A 25,195-nucleotide genomic window follows, 5' to 3' on the forward strand; every position below is an offset into this window, starting at 1 on the left:
TTGATGCTCGTCGAGGGAAAACTGCAGATCAAAGATGTTCAGGGTCCCAAAGGAGAAGGAAGCTTGGAAGACAGGATGGAAAAAAGTTAAAAAATGGCATGATAGAAGGATCATCAAAAGAGAGTTTAATATTGGGGATAAAGTCCTATTGTATCGGTCTCGTCTCAGATTCTTTGCAGGAAATTACTCTCGAAATGGGAAGGACCATATGTTGTTGAGGAGGTGTATCGTTCAGGAGCAATTAAAATTAGCTCTCTCCAAGGCAATGCTACGCAAGTGGTGAATGGACAAAGACTCAAGCATTATATCTCAGGTGATTCTTATAATGTTGATGTTGATATTATTCGAGTGGAAACACCAGAGGCTTTCATCAAAGGACAAATTGACAGTCCGCCGTAACTCGACTTTGAATAGGTAACAAGATCGGTAATGAAAAGTTCGCGATTTACTTTCCGAACAATATTTTTGTTGTTTTTGGAAAATATGAAAAATTATGAGATCGAAACGGAGTGGAAAAGACGCACGAGGGCGTGACACCACGAGCCGGCGCGGCCTCGGCTCGGGGCCGCGCCGCCCTATGGTGGCACCGCCTCGTCGCCCCTTTCCGACTCTGGTTCGACCTGGTACTTTCCGTTTGTTCTGAAATTTTTTACTATAAAATCCCCCGGACCCCTGGAGGTCCGTATATCGTTTTCTCGACGTGTTTTGTTTCGAGCTGTTTCTGCCAGGATTTGTTTTAGATCTAGAGCCATCATGTCTTCATCGGGAACTCCGAAGGATAGCTCCTGCAAGGATGTTGGCAACTTGTACATGGAGGAGCTGAGGATGCACCCAAAGGAGTTGATGCTCGTCGAGGGAAAACTGCAGATCAAAGATGTTCAGGGTCCCAAAGGAGAAGGAAGCTTGGAAGACAGGATGGAGAAGCTAGAACAAGAGGTCTTCAACTACAAGAAGATGGCCGAGCGTGAAGTGGATATCTTTCACAAGATTGTGTCTGAACTCATTGTTGAACACGAGAAGGAAACTGCAAAGCTATGGGGCGACATCCTCTCACTTCACGACACCACCAACAAACTCCAAGCTCAACTATATGACATTCATAATCAGAACTGTGAGTATGAAAACAGGTTTAAACATATAAGCCGTGCTGCTAGTTTCGTGGATTCCCGAGACCAAGATGTCATTTGTTGATGGAGAGCCTCTATCTTGGAAGTCCGAAGACGGGAATTCATCACCACCATCGCCAAAGGAGTAATCCATCATCGGTATTGGCATCCCCTTGGTTTGTTCCAAGCTTGGGGAGTGCCGCGGTATCACATTATCATTACCTTTTACTTTTTACTATCAAGTAGTGTCATATCATGAGTAGGGAAGTTATCGTATGAGATGGGTTGCAGAGTGGAAGTATCTCTCCTTTAGTTTGTCTATGTATCCCTTGGTGTGAGTTATCGTTATGGAATATTAATGAGAAGTCTTATCATTTACGTATTGCACACCTTATTTTAGTTTGCAATTTCTACTATATGATTGATCTTGATTTTAGTATTGGTACCACTTTGGGAGCATTGAGTAAATCTATTTGGTTTTGGCAAACTTAGCAATGGTCAATAGCAACAACACTTTGAGTTTAAGAAGAATAGAGGAAATAAATGTAGAAGATATTATTATCTTTCTTATCAGTTCTTAGCATTAGTATTCTAAAGTTAAAACTGTTTGTGCTTACAAGTAAGATGCATGATTGTTTCTATCACATGTATATTTGTTTGTTTCTCTCAACTCCTATGCTTGCTATTTAACCTTGCTAGCCAAAGACCTGTACTGAGAGGGAATACTTCTCGTGCATCCAAACCTGAACCCAAACCTATGCCAATTGTGTCCACCATATCTACCTACTGCATGGTATTGTCTCGCCATTCCAAGTAAATACTTCATGTGCTACCTTTAAACAATTCAAAACTTATTACTTCTTATTTGTGTCAATGTTTTATAGCTCATGAGGAAGTATGTGGTGTTTTATCTTTCAGTCTTGTTAGGCAGCCTCCACTAATGGACTAGTGGCTTCATCCACTTATCCTATAATTTTGCAATAAGAGCCGGCAACGGGGTTCCCAGCCCCAATTAATCAACTTTCATTAATAATTCTCTTCACATGTTTTGCCCCGATTCATCAGTAAGCAACTTAATTTTGCAATAGACACTCCTCCATGGTATGAGATTGTTGGAAGGCACCCGAGGATTCGGTTAGCCATGGCTTGTGTAAGCAAAGGTTGGGGGGAGTGTCATCCTTAAATAAACTAAAATACATGTGTAAACAAAAGAGAAGAGGGATGATCTACCTTGCTGGTAGAGATAACGTCCTTCATGGGAGCCGCTCTTTGGAGGTCTGTTTGGCAAGGGGGTTAGAGTACTCGCTACCGATCGTTGACAACGACAAACACCTCTCAAAACTTTACTTTATTTCTCTTTATATGATTTCAAAACTGAAAAAGCTCTAGCACATGATTTAATCCCTGCTTCCCTCTGCGAAGGGCCTGTCTTTTACTTTATGCTGAGTCAGTAAACCTATTTCCCTCCATCTCAAGCAAGCATTTGAGTTGTTGTGATCAAACTATTATATTGTGATTCGCTTCATTATGTCTTTATTCTTTCTTGTTTAGTACAAGTTTTACCTTGAATGAATATAGCTTTGAAAGTCATCAATGATTAATATGATTGAGTATGCAAGTTTACCATAAGCTTTAATATGAGAGCGCTGCTCAATAGATAAGTATAATCTGTTAACTGTTCTCTGACCAAGAACAAAGTTTGCCATCACCAATTATGATTTCTTATGCACCTTTATTTGTGACTACCTTATACTTGTTTCAAGTTGAGTTATATGAGGAAGTTGTTTACTATAATGTCTTGTGTAAATGAATATGATGCTTCTTGTCCGTATTTTGTTTATCGACTCTTCACTCCATAAACATGCGGTCCTGTTTACCGAGTTCGGTTTCGCTTGGGGACAAGCGAAGTCTAAGCTTGGGGGGAGTTGATACGTCCAATTTGCATCACTATTTTATATCATAATTTGCTGTTATTCATTGATATATTTCATATTGGGACACAATACTTATGTTATTTCATCTATTTTGCATGTTTCATGATTATTTGGAGATCGAGCACCGGAGCCGGGATTCTCGCTGGAAAAAGCACCGTCAGGATGCAATATTTCGGAAGATCAACTGTGGAAGGGAGTTTTACCAAAAATCCTATTTTTCCAGATGACGAAGGAAGCCAGAAGGGGGAGCCAGGTGGACCCATGGTGGGCCCACACCATAGGGTGGCGCGGCCCATGGCCTGGCCGCGCCACCATGTGGTGTGGGGCCCCCACAGCCTCTTTCGCCTCCTTTTCTTCGCGAAACCCTTCGTCCCGAAGACCTAAGACACAGAGGAATCCTCACGAAGGGTTACAGCCGCCTCTGCGGGGCGGAGAACACCAGAGAGAAAAGAGCTCTCCGGCGGGCATGAATCCGCCGGGAAATTCCTCCCGGAGGGGGAAATCGACGCCATCGTCACCGTCATCGAGCTGGACATCATCTCCATCACCATCATCATCATCTCCACCATCATCACCGCCATCTCCACCGCTGGACATCGTCACCGCCGTAGCAATTTGGGTTTGATCTTGATTGTTTGATAGGGGAAACTCTCCGGTATTGGTTTCTACTTGTTATCGATGCTATTGAGTGAAACCATTGAACCAAGATTTATGTTCAGATTGTTATTCATCATCATATCACCTCTGATCATGTTCCATATGATGTCTCGTGAGTAGTTCGTTTAGTTCTTGAGGACATGGGTGAAGTCTAAATGTTAGTAGTGAATTATGGTTGAGTAATATTCAATGTTATGATATTTAAGTTGTGGTGTTATTCTTCTAGTGGTGTCGTGTGAACGTCGACTACACGACACTTCACCATTTATGGGCCTAGGGGAATGCATCTTGTACTCGTTTGCCAATTGCGGGGTTGCCGGAGTGACAGAAACCTAAACCCCCGTTGGTATATCGATGCAGGAGGGATCGCAGGATCTCAGAGTTTAAGGCTGTGGTTAGATTTATCTTAATTACTTTCTTGTAGTTGCGGATGCTTCCAAGGGGTATAATCACAAGTATGTATTAGTCCTAGGAAGGGCGGTACATTAGCATAGGTTCACCCACACAACACTTATCAAAACAATGAAGATTAATCAGCTCGTATGTAGCGAAAGCACTAGACTAAAATCCCGTGTGTCCTCGAGAACGTTTGGTCATTATAAGTAAACAAACCGGCTTGTCCTTTGTGCTAAAAAGGATTGGGCCACTCGCTGCAATTATTTCTCTTGCATTTTACTTACTCGTACTTTATTCATCCGTTACATCAAAACCCCCTGAATACTTGTCTGTGAGCATTGACAGTGAATCCTTCATCAAAACTGCCTGTCAACACCTTCTGCTCCTCGTTGGGATCGACATTCTTACTTATCGAAGATACTACGATACACCCCCTATACTTGTGGGTCATCACCTACCCAAGGTGGGACTCCCACCTTTCCTTTAGGTGGGGTGGCCGGCCACCTATGGTGGAGTCCACCTGGGACTCCACCCTTTAGGGTTTGGCTGGTCATGCAAGGTGGAGTCCCTCCGGGACTCCACTTTCCATGGTGATTTCTTCCGGACTTTTCTAGAACTTTCTAGAACCTGCCATAAATGCACCGGATCATTTCCAAATTTGGAATATGACTTCCTATATATGCATCTTATTCTCCGGACCATTCCGGACCTCCTCGTGATGTCCTGGATCCCATCCGAGACTCCGAACAAAACTTCGAACTCCATTCCTTATTCCATATCTACTTAAACGACATCAAACCTTAAGTGTGTCACCCTACGGTTCGCGAACTATGTAGACATGGTTGAGACCTCTCTCCGACCAATAACCAATAGCGGGATCTGGAGATCCATAATGGCTTCCACATATTCAACGATGACTTAGTGATCGAATGAACCATTCACATACGATACCAATTCCCTTTGTCACGCGATATTTTACTTGTCCGAGGTTTGATCATCGGCATCTCTATACCTTGTTCAACCTCGTCTCCTGACAAGTACTCTTTACTCGTACCGTGGTATGTGGTCTCTTATGAACCATTCATATGCTTGCAAGCTATTTAGACGACATTCCACCGAGAGGGCCCAAAGTATATCTATCCGTCATCGGGATGGACAAATCCCACTCGTTGATCCATATGCCTCAACTCATACTTTCCGGATACTTAATCCCACCTTTATAACCACCCATTTACGCAGTGGCGTTTGATGTAATCAAAGTACCTTTCCGGTATAAGTGATTTACATGATCTCATGGTCGAAAGGACTAGGTAACTATGTATCGAAAAGCTTATAGCAAATAACTTAATGACGTGATCTTATGCTACGCTTAATTGGGTGTGTCCATTACATCATTCATTAATGACATAACCTTGTTATTAATAACATCCAATGTTCATGATCACGTAACCATGACCATCTATTAATCAACAAGCTAGTTAAACAAGAGGCTTACTAGGGACTCCTTGTTGTTTACATAACACACATGTATCAATGTTTCGGTTAATACAATTTATAGCATGGTATGTGAACATTATCATAAACACAAAGATATATAATAACCATTTATTATTGCCTCTTGGGCATATCTCCAACAAAAACAACAATTTGATCTCTGAAAATTCAAGTTAATTGCCTCAATTGTACCTCTCAGCAGTGTGCTCACTGCCCTGTTGAAATGCACCAGCTCCATCATCTTCATGACCCATGCCCAATGTTGAGAAAATCACTTATCATTGTCAACTCGGTGGGCTGATGATTAGCGATTAATAGGCAAATCGGCCGATTAATCAGGCCATAAATAAGTTTATCGGACGATAAATAAATTTATCGGGTAATCGGTGACCATCAGGTAGCGATTAAGCATCCGATTAATCATTGAATCAGCCGATTTTTTGAACAGTGCCCATGCCAGACAGATCAACAACAGGCTGAGCGCAAAGAAGAGGTTCAACTCCATTATGCAGAAACCTGCAACTGCTTCGTTGTTGGATTGCAAAGGCATGACTTGAAAATGAGGTGGAGGCCACTGGCATCAAGCACACGGAAGAGGTCCTGAAATTGCAGGGAGTAGGAGGCCCTCCAGGCACAAGGCGACGGAGGAAAGAAGACCCCAGCCCGTCCCCAGCAAAATCTTTTTGCACTGCGGCGGCCAGAGGCAGCAATGGCCTAGTTGACCATGGCCCGCCACCACGGCAAGTCCCGCTGGAACTCCCAGCCATGGGGACATGGGAAAACAATGCCTTCTTGAACAGGAGCACATGGGAGAAGGAGCAGCAACCAACGGGAGTTTGATCTCCCCCAACATGGCCACCATGGACACCACAGGGAGGAAGAAGAAGAACAGAAACACTAGATATACATTATTTTAGAAGCTAGTCCCACATGCAAACGACAGGGAAAAGAGCCGAACCTCCCTCTCCCTCACCGCCGGCCACCAACGACGGGGAGGAGAGAGGTTGGACGGGTTGCCGGAGGGGAGAGTCAAGGAAGAGAGAGGATGGGGATTATCGCCATAGAGGGCAAATTCTCCATAGGGGTAAGCAGTCATGTTGCCTTTGTTGTGTCCTGACCTTTTTGCAAGCGCTGCACCGGCTTGACCTCCTTCGCTCGCCGTATGCTAATGCTAGTGGTTTGCCTTTTTTCTTCACACATGGGTTTCGATCTTTTGTGTTTTCCTTAGGAACACCTAAGGTGGATATTTTGATAGAATCACCTACTACAGCTTGCATCCGTATTGACCGGCCTTCTAGAACCACGCGGTACATTGTCATACACCTGTTTCTTAGAAATTGTGTCCTCAAAACTAGCCTTTGACTACTGTACAAAACTAGGTTATTGCATGCGACATGTAAAGCTTCGGACACTAACACACTGAGTTTTGTATATTTGTTTCGCTCCTCTGCCCCAAAAAAACCACATCTAAATAGATCGCTCATGCGTCTTGGAGGAAATTCACATCTGGTTTCTTTTGAGAATCATCAAAGAACTAAACACTTTGGTATTTCAACCAATTTTAGTACCTTCAATACGTTGAGGATACGCTTGCTAGGAAGCCCCTACAGTAGCTGCATTCTATAGTGTCATTGGAGTTGTTGTACGTATAATCCACGTAAAAATTGTTCTTGCCTTTATTTTTTATGACACGACGAACTGTTGTGTTGTGCTCCATCTATTCCCATATTACTTTATAAAACCTTTATTCCTTCAATCTTAGTAATCTCTTCTTGCAAGATATAGAAGTTCGATGGAGAGAATGCCTTCACAACTGCTATCTCAATTTCCTTTGAGTTAGTAACTAGCACAGATAAAGGATGTGCGCCTCGTTCTCCCGTAGACGGACAATAGCATTCTCGTAGTGCAAAATCCACATGGGCCATATCGTAGTTTAGGTGTAAGTGCAGGCACGAGTTTAGACTTTCACTTATTTGGTTGATTTTGCATACCAATCCATAATCCATATGAGAGGTACACTGCTTCCCATAGTCTCTTATTATTATTATCAACTAGTGGGGTGGCCCGCGCCAAGCGCGGGCAACATATTTTTTGCATTTCAACTGTGCTATATAATCTAGTGGTATGTTCTGAATATAGACATTTGTGCATTTTGTATGACAGTGCTACTAATTCCCCGCTTTTTGGTTGTTGCAACATAAAATAATTGGATAGCAAATAATGCTTGAAATGAAATTGGGTCCTCTGTTTTCCTTTTGGTATTACTTACTTATATATTCCACAGGTGGTGAGGGGTGGCTCATCCCACCCTCTTACTTTTAGAAATATGATGGAGAATGTAAACGTCTTTTCAACAAAAATCAAGGTAGAAATTATGAACTTTGTAAAAAATTAAGTCTATGTATATTTTTTGAGGTATGGAGATTTTTACATGTATACTTTCAGTTAGAAAGCGGGCAACGGTCGAAAACCTAACTTCACGATAAAAACACATGTGTGTCATGATCTTGTGTATTCTTGTTACCTTAATTGGAGTGTGTATTAGGCCGACAACATTAAATCCAATATTTTTCTTGGTGAATTAATATTGTGTACGTTTGGTCTCTCGGTTGGTCTCCACTATCCAAAATAATTTAGCTTCATTAGCGATATGCATATATGACAATGCTCAAAGTATCTAATAGTAGTCTTTTGCCCAATATCTCATCATGAGTCCTAAATTGTAATTATCGTATGCCCTTTCAAATTTGTTTTGTAAAATAAGGTATAATTTGTAAAGAAATTAAGGTAAAAATACTCAAAAAATAAATCACGTGTTTAAAATACTTGCCCTTGTGGTGCATAGTTGTATAATCTTTTGCTGTTCGACTGATGTTAGCTAGGCGGTGAGTAACCATTCAAAACCTGATTCATAGTTAGATTGTACAAAACAATCATATATGTAAATTATAATTTGATGGTGAAGCTATACATTACTTAATTCGTCCTTATCTACCTAGTCCAATTAGTCATCATTAATTCTCGGGTAAGGCTATATGGAGATATAGGCGAACCTATTGAGTAGGAAAAATAATTACTATGATTTAAGAAAAATTACATTTTACATTGTAAATGTATGTATAATGAACACGGAATCAAAACCGAAGTCATCATCTTACTGTGGAGTTATACATATATCATGATGTTTCACCTTGATTTGCCAAGCCAATAGGTTATATTATCTTGTAACCATACATATGTATATGCGGGCATCATAAATACTCATCGAAAATTTGGTGGGTACATAAGATAAATTATAAATTTTAAATTGATTGTAGCGACAACTTGTATCATGTTAACAACACATGATATTGTTGCAATTGCATGAAAACCTTAGTTGAAAAAAAGACTACTATTAGATACTTTGAGCATTGTCTTACAATTTACAATTTCCAACTTGTATTATAAGAGGTTTCCAAATTGTCTTACAATTTACAATTTACAATTTGGAACAAAAGAGTACATATGTATACTTAGTTATCATTTGCGCAAAATCTCATCATGAGTCAGGAAATAATGTTCGCTTTCATGCAAAATAATTTGTTACCAGTTAACGGCCTCTTGAGAAATTATAGTTTATAATCTTTGGGCTAAAAAAAATAAGGTAAATATATGCAGTAAAAAAATGGCATATTTGAGTATATGGTATTCTGGTACCGAGAAATAGTATAGCAGAACATAACATAATTCATATTTGGGTTCCTCGAGAAAATAATATACATATCATGACATTATTTATCCTGAGCTACCTGGTTGGATCACTTATACTTCCTTGCCATGGTTATTTATGAGCTCTATAGGTGACCCACCAACCCCCTTTCTAGAATCTTTTGGCAACATAAACGGTCTAGCAATTATATTTTATATTATTTAAATAAATTAATGTTGTTAATAGAAAATCAATGTACAATTAACCTATTGATTAATTTATCTTTTTAATTATGAAATATGCGAACTCATAGTTAGTACCTTTTTGCTTATTCACTTCTTAGGGTGTTATAGTACCTTTGATTAACACAGAGTAGTAAAATATAATAAGCGAACTGAACGTTTGATAGTATTTGCATGCAGAATATTATTTAACTTAAAGCCAAGATGTTTGAACTGAAGAGAGAGACCAAGCAATGCACCGGCAGTTAACTATGCATCTGCGTTCATCATGGCATTGAATCGATCAAAGCAAGCATGTTCTTTGCCTAATCCGTACTTCAGTAATTTCACTTGTCTTCCAAAATTTAATTAGCTCGTGAAAGTTTAAGTTGAATTAGCCTTTGCATTGGCTAGGATGATAGTTCATCATGTTGCCAGCCCGTCAGCCGTTTGTGGCGTCAGTGAGCACGCTGTAGACTGGTATGCCATCGAACACGGAGAGTAGTTTCCCTATAAAGAGACAGTCATACAAACTGCAAGTCATGAGATGTATTCTGAAGACAGTGAATACAAATAAAGTACTCCCTACTAAATTAGCCTGCCAAAAACATCTTATTATTAAGATATGGATCGAAGGAGTAGCACCTAGCCCTTTGCACTATTTTACATTTAGGATAAAATATAACATGTGAAGTGAACTATTTGAATGTCAACGTATGCACAATATCATTTAACTGAAAACCAAGATGTGTGAACTGAAGAGACACAAAGCAACGTAACTTAATTGTGAATATGTGTTAATCATGGATTGGATCGATCCATGCATGCATATTTTTTTACGTAATCAGTAGTCAGTAATTCTGTGTCTTCCAAATTTAATTAGTACGTCCAAGTTTAGTCAAACCTGTCTTTGATCAGGAGTCAGGACGACAACACATGTCTCTCAGCCGTGTGGCATACGCTGCGGGACACCGTCGAGCAGGTTCTTTGGATATGCAACATATATGGAATGCCACCCTTCTAGATCGGATTATCATCATGTGACAAAAGCCAGTACGCGGTCTATTGGAAATTCAGCATCAAAGATCTCATACAGATCAGTGCAGCGGCGAAATCTGGGAGACAAAAACGTCGTTGAAGCTATTCAAGTCGTGTGCGAACTGATGTCGTGAAAGTATTTCTTAGATCTGAGTTATCTCCATGAAGCAAGTCTTTGATCTTGTGGGCTGCAACTCGACCAGTGGCCTATTCGAGGTCTGGGGAACATAAGCTACATTGAAGCCATTGAAGTCGGGTGCCTGAAAATCTGAGTTGTCTCCATGATGCAAATCTTTGATCCACTGGGCTGCAGATGAGCTTATTCCGTCCATGAAGCAAGCAGGTTGAAATATGAGCAGCTCATATGCATGCACGTGGAGAAGATCGGCCGACCAGAAATACATGTAGGTAGATACGCTGGTGGTGGCGTCTTTGATCGGCAGGGCAGCATCATTCGTGTTAACTGGTGGTCTAGTTCATCCATGAAGCAATCGACATATTGAATTATCAGAAGCTCCAGTCTAGTTCATCCATGAAGCAGGCGACAGATTGAATTATCAGAAGCTCATATGTATGTATTTGGAGGAGATCGGCCGGCCGGAAACATACGGAGGCAGACGTGAAGCAAGCGAGATTCAAATCTAAACAGCTCATATGCATGCACTGAGAGCAGATCGTCAGGCCGGAAACGCATGGAGGCTGATACGGTGGCGGCGGCTGCGGCCGCGTGCGTGAGATGTGTTAGGGTTGGGCAGTAGCTTTGTTTCTTTCTATAGAAAATAGTCTGTATCTCTCTCGTTATAATTTTTAGATAGAAGTAGCAATATTGAAGGGGTATCAAAAAACTTATGTATGGCAGTGGTGGGTAATTATGTCAATAGATTAATTCTAAAATCCATCGGCTGATATTAGGCTTAATAGTTAAACTGATGGCCAGATGTTTCTGATTTTTGTGGGATTTTCTAGTGATTTCTCTATTTTCTGGTGAGCCCGTAATTTACTTTTAATAATATATAATATATAATATAATAGATCATTATCAGCTAAGTTTTTTTTTATCAGACTCCCATTTATGAACAAATGCCCGCCATCTCTCCTCAAATATGGCCGGCGATGTGGTGTAATGTAATTTAAAACTGATTGGAACTCATTCAATGACTTGAAACTTAGGTGTTTCACCATGTTTTTTTCAATGTGTCATGAACATATATGGTGCTACACATCCGCCAATACATTGCGAATAGCTTTGATCATCACAACATTCACATCCATGATTGTAGACTTGGGTTTCTGCTAACACATTTCTCTGAGGAACGTGTTAAGCAGCCAAACATATGTACGTTTAGTCTCATTTGAGATGTCACATCCAAATATTGTGGTCTTCCGGTGATTGTTTAGACCCACAAACGGAACGAACGGCATACCATACCAATCATCTTATATGTGTTGTAGAACAACACCACATCACCGTAATTGTGGTAGTCCTGATGTGGCTTAACATCACACCAGAACAAGCTTTTCAAACGGCCTTTACTATCAACGTCATACTCGAAAAACAATTAAGGGTACTTCTTCTTCCAGCTCTCCATTGTGGTAGCAGCATCATATGCAAGTAACTTCCTCTTCTCCCTGCAGAACATGTTGTACAAATCCTTCCTCGTAAACCCAGTTTTGTTGACGAAGGAAGTCATAATCATGTGCATCCTAACCCAGCTGCCATTGCTAATGTCTCAGCTTCCTCGAAATTTTTAATCTTCCTACGAGATCATGGAAATGGGGCCTCATCTAGTCTAGTCTAGCTAAGATATGACTGTCATGGTCATATATTGCAACTCGCCAATGCCCGCATTCTCTATCAAGCTTCACGACCATATGCACTTTATAGATTCAGGTCTTAACCTATCCGTGCGCTTCTCCATAGTTAGAAATTTGCTTTGACGTTTCCCTTCCATGAAACAAACAAACCCCCTCCTACGTACTTCTTGTAAAGACCCTTTGCTACTCTTGGTCTTTCTCTTTCTACTTCTGAATAATCCGTGTATTCTAGCATAACACTTGTAGAAATCATAAGCCGCAACCTTAGAAATGAACGCCATCTCCATTATCTTCTAGTACATACGCCAAATATCATTGCAGAATTCCATCTTTTATTCATTCTCCTTCTGAGCAACTGTTGTCACCTACACATTCAAAACATAGACATGTAAACAAAGAGTATATTGCTTCCATTCATCATTTTTCACAAAATAAATAAATATCAGAATCATACCTCACTCTTGTTTACCGAGTATGATTTCTTAGATTCTTCACAAGTCTCCAAGTTTGATTCACACACAATAGTCATACGAACTACTAGAGCCAACTAGTAGTTGAACAAACGAACACAAAAACGTGGTTAGTTATGTTTTCGTCATAGCTTCTATTGCATGTTGCACAAAGATAGCACTCTGCATACCTCACTAATAAATGCAGTGTCCAATCCATCACCATCATTCAGCTCTTTATCAACATGAATCTACATCTAAACAATTTAAAAACAGCTACGCATAAGCTGCAAATTTGGAGGTTGTCCTAAAATCAACTGCGCATAAATTGCAAGTTCACTAACGGTATCATCGTCAACATAATCAGCATCAGCCCCATCGATACCACCACCAATCTCCATCTACACAATTTTACAACAGCTAAGCATAAATTGCAAATTTGGAGGTTGGCATAAAAACAACTAGACATAAATTGCTAGTTCACTCACACTATCATCCTCATCATCGTCCCCGTCAATAGAGCCTTGTTCGGGAGGTACGTTGTCACACAGAGACCTATCCACATGTTTTGAACTAGAATCATCATCTTTCATATATCTGTTATCTTGGCTCTGCCCAACTTGAACTACGGTCCTCCATTACCTCAAACACTAAAAATCATGAACAAAAATCCATACTAACTACAAGTGCCAAGCCGTTACAAATTGAACTACATATGTGATGGCATTACCTTACAAAACCACCATGGAGGAGGAAGGTCACACGGTATGGTCAATCCCGGATGACTGAAACCCTAGCGAGAGGATTGACCCAACAACCATGCCACACGGAATGGATCTTCCAGTCTCAGATCTAGAACCGTCTCCAGGTCATAGCAGATCAGGTGTAGATTCACGCAGGTGGAGATATGATGGTGGTGGAAGACGGCATGGCGGAGGCGCTCGTGCAGTACGCGACCCAGTTCGGCGTGTGGAGCCTGGTGCTCGGATCCATCTCCTTACTGTGGTTTCAGAGCTCGGGATCGAAAACGCTAGAAACAACCAGAGCGACAACATGCGATATTACCGGCACTATGATCGATGTGGAAACGGAGGTGGGGCCGCGAGGGTATCGTGATAAACATGGAATCAGAGGTGGGGCCATGAGGTTGTGACGTGGTGCATAAGTAGCTCCTACCCCGTATACCCATATGGAGTCATACAAGCCCTGTAGCTGGGTTTCGGCGGGCCTAGACATTGGTTTTGCCCGGGGCCAACTTACCACCTCAAACTTCCGGGGGGGGGGGGGGGGACACCGGATCCCGCCTCTTCTTTGTTGTAGTACCAGTTATGAGTTAACTATTCCCACTTGTTGTGAGCTCCATGGTAATCATTGACACCCTAATTCCAGGAAAAAAGTGCATGTTATATATGATTTTCTATTTAGACTTAGCCGTTTATGTGGGGTTCAATATATTCCAAGTGAATTTGTCGCAAATTTCTATGTTAAAATTAGGATCTTAATAAAAAGAAAGTAGGAAATCTCCGCATCAACGCGCAAGGTATCATCTACTCTCTCTGTTTATAATTATAAGATATTTTAGACACTTTAAAAAGAACTAGATACACACCATAGTGAGTAAATCTACACACTAAATTGACTAGATACATACCAAAAAGATCAATCTACTAAAACCTAAAACATCTTATATTAGTGAAGCGAGAGTAGTATATACCATATACTGCTGCAAACTAGTGGCCAGTTGGCAAGGTTCCCGAGCATATTCGGATCTTTTCACATATTTTTTTTCTTGCGCTGAGAAAGTTTATATAAGCTAGTACGTATCTGACCAAATGCCACAGCTGTGTGAACTGTGATTGACCGGACGGGTTGCAATTTGAAAGACAATAAACAAAGAGGAGGGTGAGGCTGGAAGGCAATGATTTATATATATATAATGGGCCTGCTTGCTGCTAAATCTTCTGTATCTAGGTTTACTATCACCTCCGTTATAAAAATATAAGTTGATTTTCCTAAAAAGGCTTACATTTTATAATAAAGGTGGTAGTTTTTATATTTTAAATGACTTATTTGTATACCAGAGCTCCCCCCATCTCCCGTCTCTTCACTTAATTTACAGTCGTTTGGTTGTGCCCACGATCCGTTCAGGTATATCCCCAGAAAAACCATGATGGCTTCAATAATGTATTGTTTTCACAATTCTATATTGAAAACATGAAAGTCAAACCCGATAAGCTACGATCTGGGCATTCATATCAATCCTTGTAATAGTATACTAGATCAACATGCTTAGTTTGTGTCGTCTGTAAATGCAAGCAAAGAGAAGAAGTAGCTTGAAGGGGGCTGCGAGCTGATCGACCGACCGACCATGGCGGGTGAACAGCTGAACGTGCTAAAAGCACTCGACGGCGCCAAGACGCAATGGTATCATTTCACGGCCATCGTGATTGCCGGCATGGGATTCTTCACCAACGCTTACGATCTCTTCTGCATCTCTCTCATCACTAGGCTGCTGGGTCGCATCTACTACACCGATCCTGGCAGCAACGAGCCCGGCAACCTCCCAGCCAACGTGTCAGCCGCCGTGAACGGCGTGGCCCTCTGCGGCACGCTCGTGGGCCAGCTCTTCTTTGGCTGGCTCGGTGACAAGCTCGGTCGTAAGAGGGCCTATGGTTTCACACTCATCCTCATGGTCCTTTGTTCAATTGCCTCAGGGCTCTCCTTCGGGCACGGGGCTAAGGGCGTCATAGGGACGCTATGTTTCTTCCGCTTCTGGCTCGGCTTCGGCGTCGGCGGCGACTACCCCTTGTCAGCCACCATCATGTCCGAGTATGCCAACAAAAAGTCCCGTGGCACCTTTATCGCGGCCGTCTTCGCCATGCAGGGCTTCGGCATCTTGTTCGGCACCATTGTCACCATCGTCGTCTCGGCCGTGTTCCGGAACATGTTCCCGGCGCCGCCCTTCTACATCAACGCTGCGGAGTCCATCGGGCCGGAGGCTGACTACGTGTGGCGCATAATCGTCATGTTCGGCACCATCCCTGCCATGCTGACATACTACTGGCGTATGAAGATGCCTGAGACCGCACGGTACACAGCGCTCATCGCTCACGATACGAGGCAGGCCACAACGGACATGTCCAAAGTGCTTAACAAGGACATCACAGAGGAGGAGGAGCAGGTCCGGCTTCAGGTGACCTCTGACGACACCTGGGGCCTCTTCTCGCGGGAGTTCATTAGGCGCCACGGGTTGCACCTGCTAGCCACCACCAGCACCTGGTTCCTATTGGACGTTGCCTTCTACAGCCAGAATTTGTTGCAGGAGGCCATCTTCACCAATGTCGGCTGGATCCCGCCAGCAAGGGCCATGAGCGCCTTGCAGGAGCTGTCCAACATCGCCCGTGCCCAAGCACTCATCGCACTCTGCGGCACCGTACCGGGCTACTGGTTCACCGTCGCTTTCATCGACATCATTGGTAGGTTCTGGATCCAGCTCATGGGCTTCGCCATGATGACCATCTTCATGCTCGCAGTCGCTGTTCCATATGACTACCTGGTGAAGCCCGGGCACCACACATGGTTCGTCGTCCTCTACGGTCTCACCTTCTTCTTTGCCAACTTCGGACCCAACAGCACAACGTTCGTCGTGCCCGCCGAGATCTTCCCGTCCAGGCTCCGGTCCACATGCCATGGCATCTCCGCTGCTGCCGGTAAGGCCGGGTCAATCGTCGGCGCGTTCGGGTTCCTGTACGCGTCCCAGGACCAGAAAAAGGCCGAGAAAGGGTATTCCGCAGGTATCGGCATGCGCAACACTCTCTTCATGCTCTCTGGCACCAACTTTCTAGGCTTGCTCTTCTCGCTGCTGCTGCCAGAGTCCAAGGGCAGGTCGCTCGAGCAGATCTCCAAAGAGAATGTCAACGACGAAGACACCATTGCCCCGGCTGTCTAGCTGGAGACACGGGTTCTTTATTGTTCTACAATCTACATGCACGATGGTGTGTGTTCGCCTTCCGTTGCAGCGCATTCTTTTCTTCGGCGTGGCCACTTACTGAATTTGTGCTGTGTTTTCTTTAGTCTCTGTATACAAGTCTCTTGTACTCATGTTACTGAAAACCAAAAATATATGAATGCATGTAGTAGGGGAAGCTATTGATTTCCGTGCAAAAAGAGGTAATTGATTCATGGTAAGGGCCATCTCCAGCTGCCTGAGGCAAACGGACTAAATATGTCCGTTATGATTCGCGCGAACAGGATAAAAGTCTAGCCCAACGATCCAACGCAAAATGATGGGCTTGTTCGCCCCGACTGTCCAAATTTAGGCTCGAAATGTGTCGCCGCGCACACAGCACGTGTCCGTATTCTCAGCCCCGATTGGTGGCAGTGTTAAACACAATTGTTATGTACGTTGTGTATGTCACGTGTTAGGAGATATGTTAGTTGTTTCAGCCTTGATGTACACGGCATGATCAGAACTATAAAGATCATGCCGATCTTATCTATCTCCCCACGATGTAATCCTTCCCTTGTACGCAACCTGCTGTTGGCAGCCTATATAAACACGAAGCCGATGGGAGTTCCAACCATCGTTCCCACAACACCTCTTGAGCGATCATATGGTATCAGAGCCGATTTCCTAAACCCATCTATGTGCCTCGCTCCCAACTCCCTCACCACCATATGACCAATCCCCTAGCTGGCATCACCGTGAGCGAGAAGTTGACGAGAGCTAACCATCTCCTATGGCAGTCCCAGGTCCTGCCCCCCATCCGTGGCGCCCGCTTGCTGAGTTTCCTCGACAAGGAGACGGTGCTGCCGCCAGAAACCCTGGTAGTGGAAAAAGATGGCAAAACCACCAAAGAGCCGAACCCCGCCTACGACGCGTGGGTGGCTACAGATCAGCAGGTCCTCACCTTCCTGCTCGGATCGCTGACGCCGGACATCCTCGTCGCTGTGATCGGGATGGACACGGCTGCTGAAGTCTGGGGGGGCCATCAAGGCAATGTTTGCCTCCCAGTCAAGGACGCGGGTCTCAAACCTGCGCGTCACCCTCGCCAAGACGAGCAAGGACAACATGACGACGGCGGCCTTATTCACCAAGATGAAAGGCTTCGCCGACGAGCTCGCCTCCGCGGGCCGGCCCATCGATGAGGAGGAGCTGGTGGAGTACCTCCTCGCCGGCCTCGACGACACCTACAATCCGCTGTTCGCCGCCATCGGTGTCAACGGCGGCGAAGATCTCACCGTGAGCGATCTATATGCTCAGGTGACTGCGTACGACAACCGCATGGAGCTGCTGACCGACGGTGCCTACGGCAGCTCCTCCTCTGTCAACTCCGCTCAGCGTGGGCGCGGAGGATACCGTGGACGGAACGGACGCCGTGGAGGCCGCGGTGGCAACCGTGGCCATGGACGTGGCCAGCGCGGCGGCGGTGGTCGTCGTGGACGTGGAGGCAGGGCCGGCGGCAAGGACCGCGATCTCGTCACCTGTCAGATCTGCGGGAAAGCAGGTCATGAAGTGTGGTGACCCGGCATACCACTGCATGGCGTAGTATGCAAGTCTGATATAACACCAATGAAACACCGTTCCACTAGTATTATATCGCTCAGAGTGGTACAACAGAAACATATGCGGGTCCAAGGCATGTCTATAGAATTACATACAGACTCTGTTATATAAGATCAGCACAACCTCCTACTTTACAATGAGGTAAATCTGTAAATAAACTCCAGAAGAACGACTCGTAGTCTAATCTTATCACGAACTCTATTTGTAGAGTATTTGACTAGCTATAGGGGCTATGAATAGATTCTAGCTAAATAGGAGCTAGGTTTAGGAAGCTAGTTCCTTTCTATTGCTAATCTGGGTTTTCTCCTTGTTGGATGTGGTATCTGACTCCTCTGGCAGGGTCCTGTCCCTTGAAGTAGTTATTGACTCCTCGGCCTTCGAGTTGCACTGTAGATCCTCCTTCGATGCCTCCATATCTAAGCAGGGGATTTAAGAGTGGGATGAGTACGAGCGTACTCAACAAGTTCATTATAGGAAAGAGGTGTTTAATGCACTAGCTACAGCATTAGACCAGAAAGTCCAATACCCATGCATGTTTTCATAACCATTTCTTCAAAAGGTTGCTTTTATTCAGAAGAACTATGTCCGTCAGCCTTCACCGGTTTACTAGAACTTCATGGAGTTCCTTTCCGACAGCGTTCGCAGTTCCAAACCCGGAACAGGGAGTGACAGGTCACGATTCATTACACTCTGCAGAGGTGTGTTGCTTTATCCATAAGAGATCTTAACCTTGGTGCCAACCGGGTGATCTTCCCGTCCACACTTCCTTTGGTGTGAGGCCCGGTATAAGGTCTTAGCCAAACATATTCCTCCGCTACCTCGTACACCCACCCTTTGCTGCAAACTGCGACCCTGGGTCCTCGCCGGTGTTCTTATACCAATTAAGGATGGCCCCCGACCACGACAACAGTTCTGGGATCGAACCAAAACTCCTTCGCCGGGAGATGCAGCCCATCATAGACCGCAGTACCGTGGGGACTTAGGGTTCCCCAACCTCACCGCTTGCCCCTCGGGATACAAGTGTCTACGGTCATTGCCGTGGGGACTTAGGGCTCCCCAACCTCACCGCTTGACCCTCGGGATACAAGTGTCTACGGTAAAGCGCATCCGTTGATGTACAAGAGGTGGAAATACGTTTGACTACTCCGTCCCACTCCAGATCTTATGGTTAACACGAGTTTTACGGCACAAGAATCACTGGACGACATTTGTTGTTTAATCCTAGATGGATATAAACCCATTGCAATGGAACCTCCACCATGTCAACACATTCCATGGTTCCATTGCCAACCACATAGTCATATTCATAGTTATGAAAGTAATACTTTTGTTTTTCATGCAGGAATGATAAGTATAGCACTTTGCAAGTAATTTGGTAAAAATACTCAAATTACATGAGCAAGCGATGAACTTGCCTTTCTTGGCTGCAAGATTATGCAGACAAGGTCTTCGATACGCAATAACTCCAAATTCTGAAATAGCATCATCGTCCGGTAAGGACGATGTTTAAAAGATTGGCAAGGATGCAATAGTGCATAAGTATGAGATGCAATCATTCTACGCGTAATCTAACCCCGATGATTTAATATTAATGAGTGGATATGATTGGTTTTAGGGTGTGTTACACTTCTAGAGTGATTCACAAACAAGGTTCTTATTAAGGGTTTGGTTGTCTTAGTATCCAACACAAGTGGCATAATGATACGTCCATTTAGCATCACTATTTTATATCATAATTTACTGTTATTCATTGGTATATTTCATATTTAGAGATGATACTTATGTTATTTCACCTATTTTGCATATTTCATGATTATTGGAGAATCGCTCACCGAAGTCAGGATTCTGCTGGAAAAAGCACCGTCAGAATGCAATATTTCGGAAGATCAACAATTGACGGCAATTACACTGAAGATCTTATTTTTCCAGAAGACGAAGCCAGCCAAAAGGAGGGACCGAGGAGGGCCGCCATGGGCCCCCCATAGGCCGGCGCGGGCCCTGCCCTGGCCGCGCCGCCTGGTGGGGAGGGGGCCCACAGCCCCCTTCGGCCGCCTCTCTTTCGCGTACTTCTTCGCCCCGAAAACCTAAGCTCCAGAGGATAATCGCGAAGAGACACAGCCGCCTCTGCGGGGCGGAAAACACCAGAGAGAAAAGAGCTCTCCGGCAGGCTGAAATCCGCCGGGGAAATTCCCTCCCGGAGGGGGAAATCGACGCCATCGTCACCGTCATCGAGCTGGACATCATTGGGATCATCATCACCATCATCTCCATCATCATCACCGCCATCTCCACCGCTGCACCTCGTCACCTTTGTAACATCTAGGGTTGAATCTTGATTGTTTGGTAGGGGAAACTCACCCGGTATTGATTACTCCTTGTTATTGATGCTATTGAGTGAAACTATTGAACCAAGGTTTATGTTCAGATTGTTATTCATCATCATATCACCTCTGATCATGTTCCATATGATGTCTCGTGAGTAGTTCGTTTAGTTCTTGAGGACATGGGTGAAGTCTAAATGTTAGTAGTGAATTATGTTGGGTAATATTCAATGTTATGATATTTAAGTTGTGGTGTTATTCTTCTAGTGGTGTCATGTGAACGTCGACTACATGATACTTCACCGTTATGGGCCTAGGGGAATACATCTTGTATTCTTTTGCTAATTGTGGGGTTGCCGGAGTGACAGAAACCTGAACCCCCGTCGGTATATCGATGCAGGAGGGATAGCAGGATCTCAGAGTTTAAGGCTGTGGTTAGATTTATCATAATTACTTTCTTGTATTTGCGGATGCTTGCGGGGGTATAATCACAAGTATGTATTAGTCCTAGGAAGGGCGGTGCATTAGCATAGGTTCACCCACACAACACTTATCAAAACAATGAAGATTAATCAGCTATATGAAGCGAAAACACTAGACTAAATTCCCGTGTGTCCTCAAGAACGTTTGGTCATTATAAGTAAACAAACCGGATTGTCCTTTGTGCTAAAAGGATTGGGCCACTCGCTGCAATTATTACTCTCGCATTTTACTTACTTGTACTTTATTCATCTGCTATATCAAAACCCCACGAATACTTGTCTGTGAGCATTTACAGTGAATCCTTCATCGAAACTGCTTGTCAACACCTTCTGCTCCTCGTTGGGTTCGACACTCTTATTTATCGAAAATACTACGATACACTCCCTATACTTGTGGGTCATCAAGACTATTTTCTGGCGCCGTTGCCTGGGAGTGAAGCGCTATTGGTAAGTGGAATTGGTAAGGAAAACTTTTACTGTACGTGCTGATTTTATTTCTGCCTGCTGCTATAATTCATTATGGAGAGGTCTTCTCTTGAATTCCTCTTTGGAAAATCTACTACTACTGCAAAGGTAGTGGATGAGGCGCCAGGTGAGAAAGAGGTTCCATACAAAATACCTATGAAAATTATTGAACGTGTTGTGGATAACCGCTATGAAGGGGATGGAACTGTCCATCCTGGAGATCATTTACTTGTTTTTACATGAATTATGCGGGTTATTCAAATGTGCAGGTATTTCTATGGATGAAGTTAGGAAGAAACTATTCTCTATATCGCTGTGCGGTAAAGCAGCGCATTGGTATAAATTGCTTGAAGAATAGGGATTCTCTTGATTGGAAGGACATTGTGCCTTTATTTTATTCTAAATTCTATCCTCCAAGTGAAATTCACAAAGATCGGAACCGCATATATAATTTCTGGCCTCATGATGGAGAGAGTATTGCCCAAGCATGGGGGAGATTGAAGTCTTTAATGCTCAGATGCCCCATTCATGAGCTTCCTGGTAATATTATCATTGATAATTTCTATGCAAGACTGTCTTTTCAAGATAAGACCTTGCTGGATACTTCTTGTTCTGGATCATTTACACGCAATAAAGAAGAGTTTAAAAGGGACCTTCTTGATCGGATCCAGGAGAATACTGAAGGATGGGAGAACGACAAAGATAGAGAGTCAGGTATAAACTATGATTATAAATGCATTGAAGTTTTTATGGAGACTGATAAATTTCGTAATATGAGTGCTACTTTTGATCTCTATTTCTCAAGTCGTTGCAAATTTTTATAAAGCTTTTGCCTCTCACTTTGAATTGCCTAGGAAGAATTTTGATAAGTATCATGAACCGTATAAAGATAAAACTGATTCATCTATAAATAAATGTGTTGTAATTGAACCTGTTGATCATATTCTTCCTGAAGCTTATATTGAAAAAACTCCTTTCCCTGCTAAAATGAAGGAGTATTCTGTTATAACTAGTGCGGTTAATAAAAGTGCAAAGAAACCTATAGAACCTGAAGAACAAATAAAAGTTGAACCTGCTATTGCAATAGTTAAAGATCTTGTGACTGAAAATGTAGAAGATGGTCATATTATTTTCTGTGAAGATGCTTCTAATATTCTTTCGCATCCTAATAAGTCTAGGAAAGCCAGTGTTCCTATGCTCTCTATTAGAATTGGTGATCATTGTTATTATGGTTTATGCGACATTGGTGCAAGTATTAGCGCCATTCCTTATGAGCTTTATACGGAGATCATGCATGAAATTGGTTCTTGTGAACTCTAAGATATTGATGTGGTTATTCGGCTAGCTAATAGAGAAACTATCTCTCCTATTGGTATTGTTCGAGATGTGGAAGTTCTATGTGGTAAGATTAAATATCCTGCTGACTTTTTGGTACTTGGTTCTGCTGCTAGTAAGTCTTGTCCTATTATTTTTGGTAGACCTTTCCTAAATACTTGTGGAGCTGTTATAGATTGCAAGAAGGAAAAAATTGTGACTAAATTTGCTGGTGAATCTTATGAGTTTAATTTCTCTAAATTTGCCAAAACTCCTTATAAAGCTGATTTGCCTAATAATGATTTTAGAGTTGAACAGTGTGCGTCTATTGCTCTTGCTCCTAATAATCCTTTGCAGCAACATTTGGAGGATAGTGAGAGTGAAGTCTTTAGGGAAGAAAGGAATGAGCTTGATGAAATTTTCCTTCGTCAACCTATTCTTAAACATGACTTGCCGGTTGAAGATTTAGGTACAACACCACCACCAAAGGAAGATCCCGTTTTTGATTTAAAACCGTTGCGTGATAATCTTAAGTATGCTCATATTGATGATAAGAAAATATATCCTGTTATTATTAGTTCTAAGCTTTCAGATTTTGAGGAAGAAAGGTTATTGGAAATATTGAAGAAACACCGAGGAGCTATTGTCTATACTCTTGATGACTTGAAGGGGATTTCTCCCTCTATTTGCCAACATGCTATCAACATGGAAGATAATGCAAAGCCTGTTGTTGAACATCAGCGTCGTCTAATTCCTAAGATGAAGGATGTGGTAAGGAATGAGGTATTAAAACTTCTTGAAGCTGGTATTATATATCCTATCGCTGATAGTAGATGGGTTAGTCCTGTGCATTGTGTTCCTAAGAAAGGAGGAATGACTGTTGTGCGTAATGATAATGATGAGCTCATCCCTCAAAGATTAGTTGTAGGGTATAGAATGTGCATTGATTATCAAAAAGTTAATAAAGTTACTAAGAAAGATCATTACCCTTTACCTTTTATTGATCAAATGTTAGAAAGGTTGTCTAAAAATACTCATTTTTGCTTTCTTGATGGTTATTCTGGGTTTTCACAAATTGTTGTTAAAACTAAAGATCAAGAGAAGAACACTTTCACTTGTCCCTATGGAACTTATGCTTATAGGCGTATGCCTTTTGGTTTATGTAATGCTCCTGCTACTTTTCAAAGATGCATGTCTGCTATTTTTCATGGCTTTTGTGAGAATATTGTAGAGGTGTTCATGGATGATTTTTCTGTCTATGGGAATTCTTTTGATAATTGCCTGCGAAACTGATACGTCTCCGACGTATCGATAATTTCTTATGTTCTATGCCATATTATTGATGATACCTACATGTTTTATGCACACTTTATGTCATATTCGTGCATTTTCTGGAACTAACCTATTAACAAGATGCCGAAGTGCCGGTTCTCATTTTACTGCTGTTTTTGGTTTCAGAAATCCTAGTAACGAAATATTCTCGGAATTGGACGAAACGAAGACCCAGGGCCCTATTTTTCCACGGAGCTTCCAGAAGACCGAAGAACACACGAAGTGGGGCCACGAGGTGGCCAAGCTATAGGGCGGTGCGGCCCAAGCCCTGGCCGCGCCGACCTATAGTGTGGGCCCCTCGTTAGCCCCCCGACTCTGCCCTTCCGCCTACTTAAAGCCTCCGTCGCGAAACCCCTGATGCGAAAAACCACGATACGGAAAACCTTGCGAGACGCCGCCGCCGCCGATCCCATCTCGGGGGATTCCGGAGATCTCCTCCGGCACCCTGCCGGAGAGGGGATTCATCTCCCGGAGGACTCTACACCGCCATGGTCGCTTCCGGAGTGATGAGTGAGTAGTTCACCCCTGGACTATGGGTCCATAGCAGTAGCTAGATGGTTGTATTCTCCTCATTGTGCTTCATTGTTGGATCTTGTGAGCTGCCTAACATGATCAAGATCATCTATATGTAATTCTATATGTTGTGTTTGTCGGGATCCGATGGATAGAGAATACCATGTCATGTTAATTATCAAGTTATTATACATGTGTTGTTTATGATCTTGCATGCTCTCCGTTTCTAGTAGAGGCTCTGGCCAAGTTTTTACTTTTAACTCCAAGAGGGAGTACTTATGCTCGATAGTGGGTTCATGCTGCATTGACACATGGGACGATGACGAGAAAGTTCTAAGGTTGTGTTGTCTTGTTGCCACTAGGGATAAAACATTGGCGCTATGTCAGAGGATGTAGTTGTTGAT

At 43.0% G+C, this 25,195-nt stretch overlaps 1 protein-coding gene across 1 annotated transcript; it reads left to right on the plus strand.

The window, feature by feature from the left end:
- The first annotated feature begins 15,166 nt into the window (after positions 1 to 15,166).
- On the plus strand, positions 15,167 to 16,747 carry LOC124655948 (inorganic phosphate transporter 1-2-like). The gene has a single exon (XM_047194772.1). It carries the CDS (start codon positions 15,167 to 15,169, stop codon positions 16,745 to 16,747), a length of 1,581 nt encoding a protein of 526 aa, XP_047050728.1.
- The last annotated feature ends 8,448 nt before the right edge of the window (positions 16,748 to 25,195 follow it).

Source organism: Lolium rigidum, chromosome 5, assembly GCF_022539505.1.
Source record: "Lolium rigidum isolate FL_2022 chromosome 5, APGP_CSIRO_Lrig_0.1, whole genome shotgun sequence".
NCBI classification, from domain to species: Eukaryota; Viridiplantae; Streptophyta; class Magnoliopsida; order Poales; family Poaceae; genus Lolium; species Lolium rigidum.

What these genes read in the sequence shown, in the direction of transcription:
- LOC124655948 (XM_047194772.1), top strand. Translation starts at nt 15,167, where the DNA reads ATGGCGGGTGAACAGCTGAACGTGCTAAAAGCACTCGACGGCGCCAAG.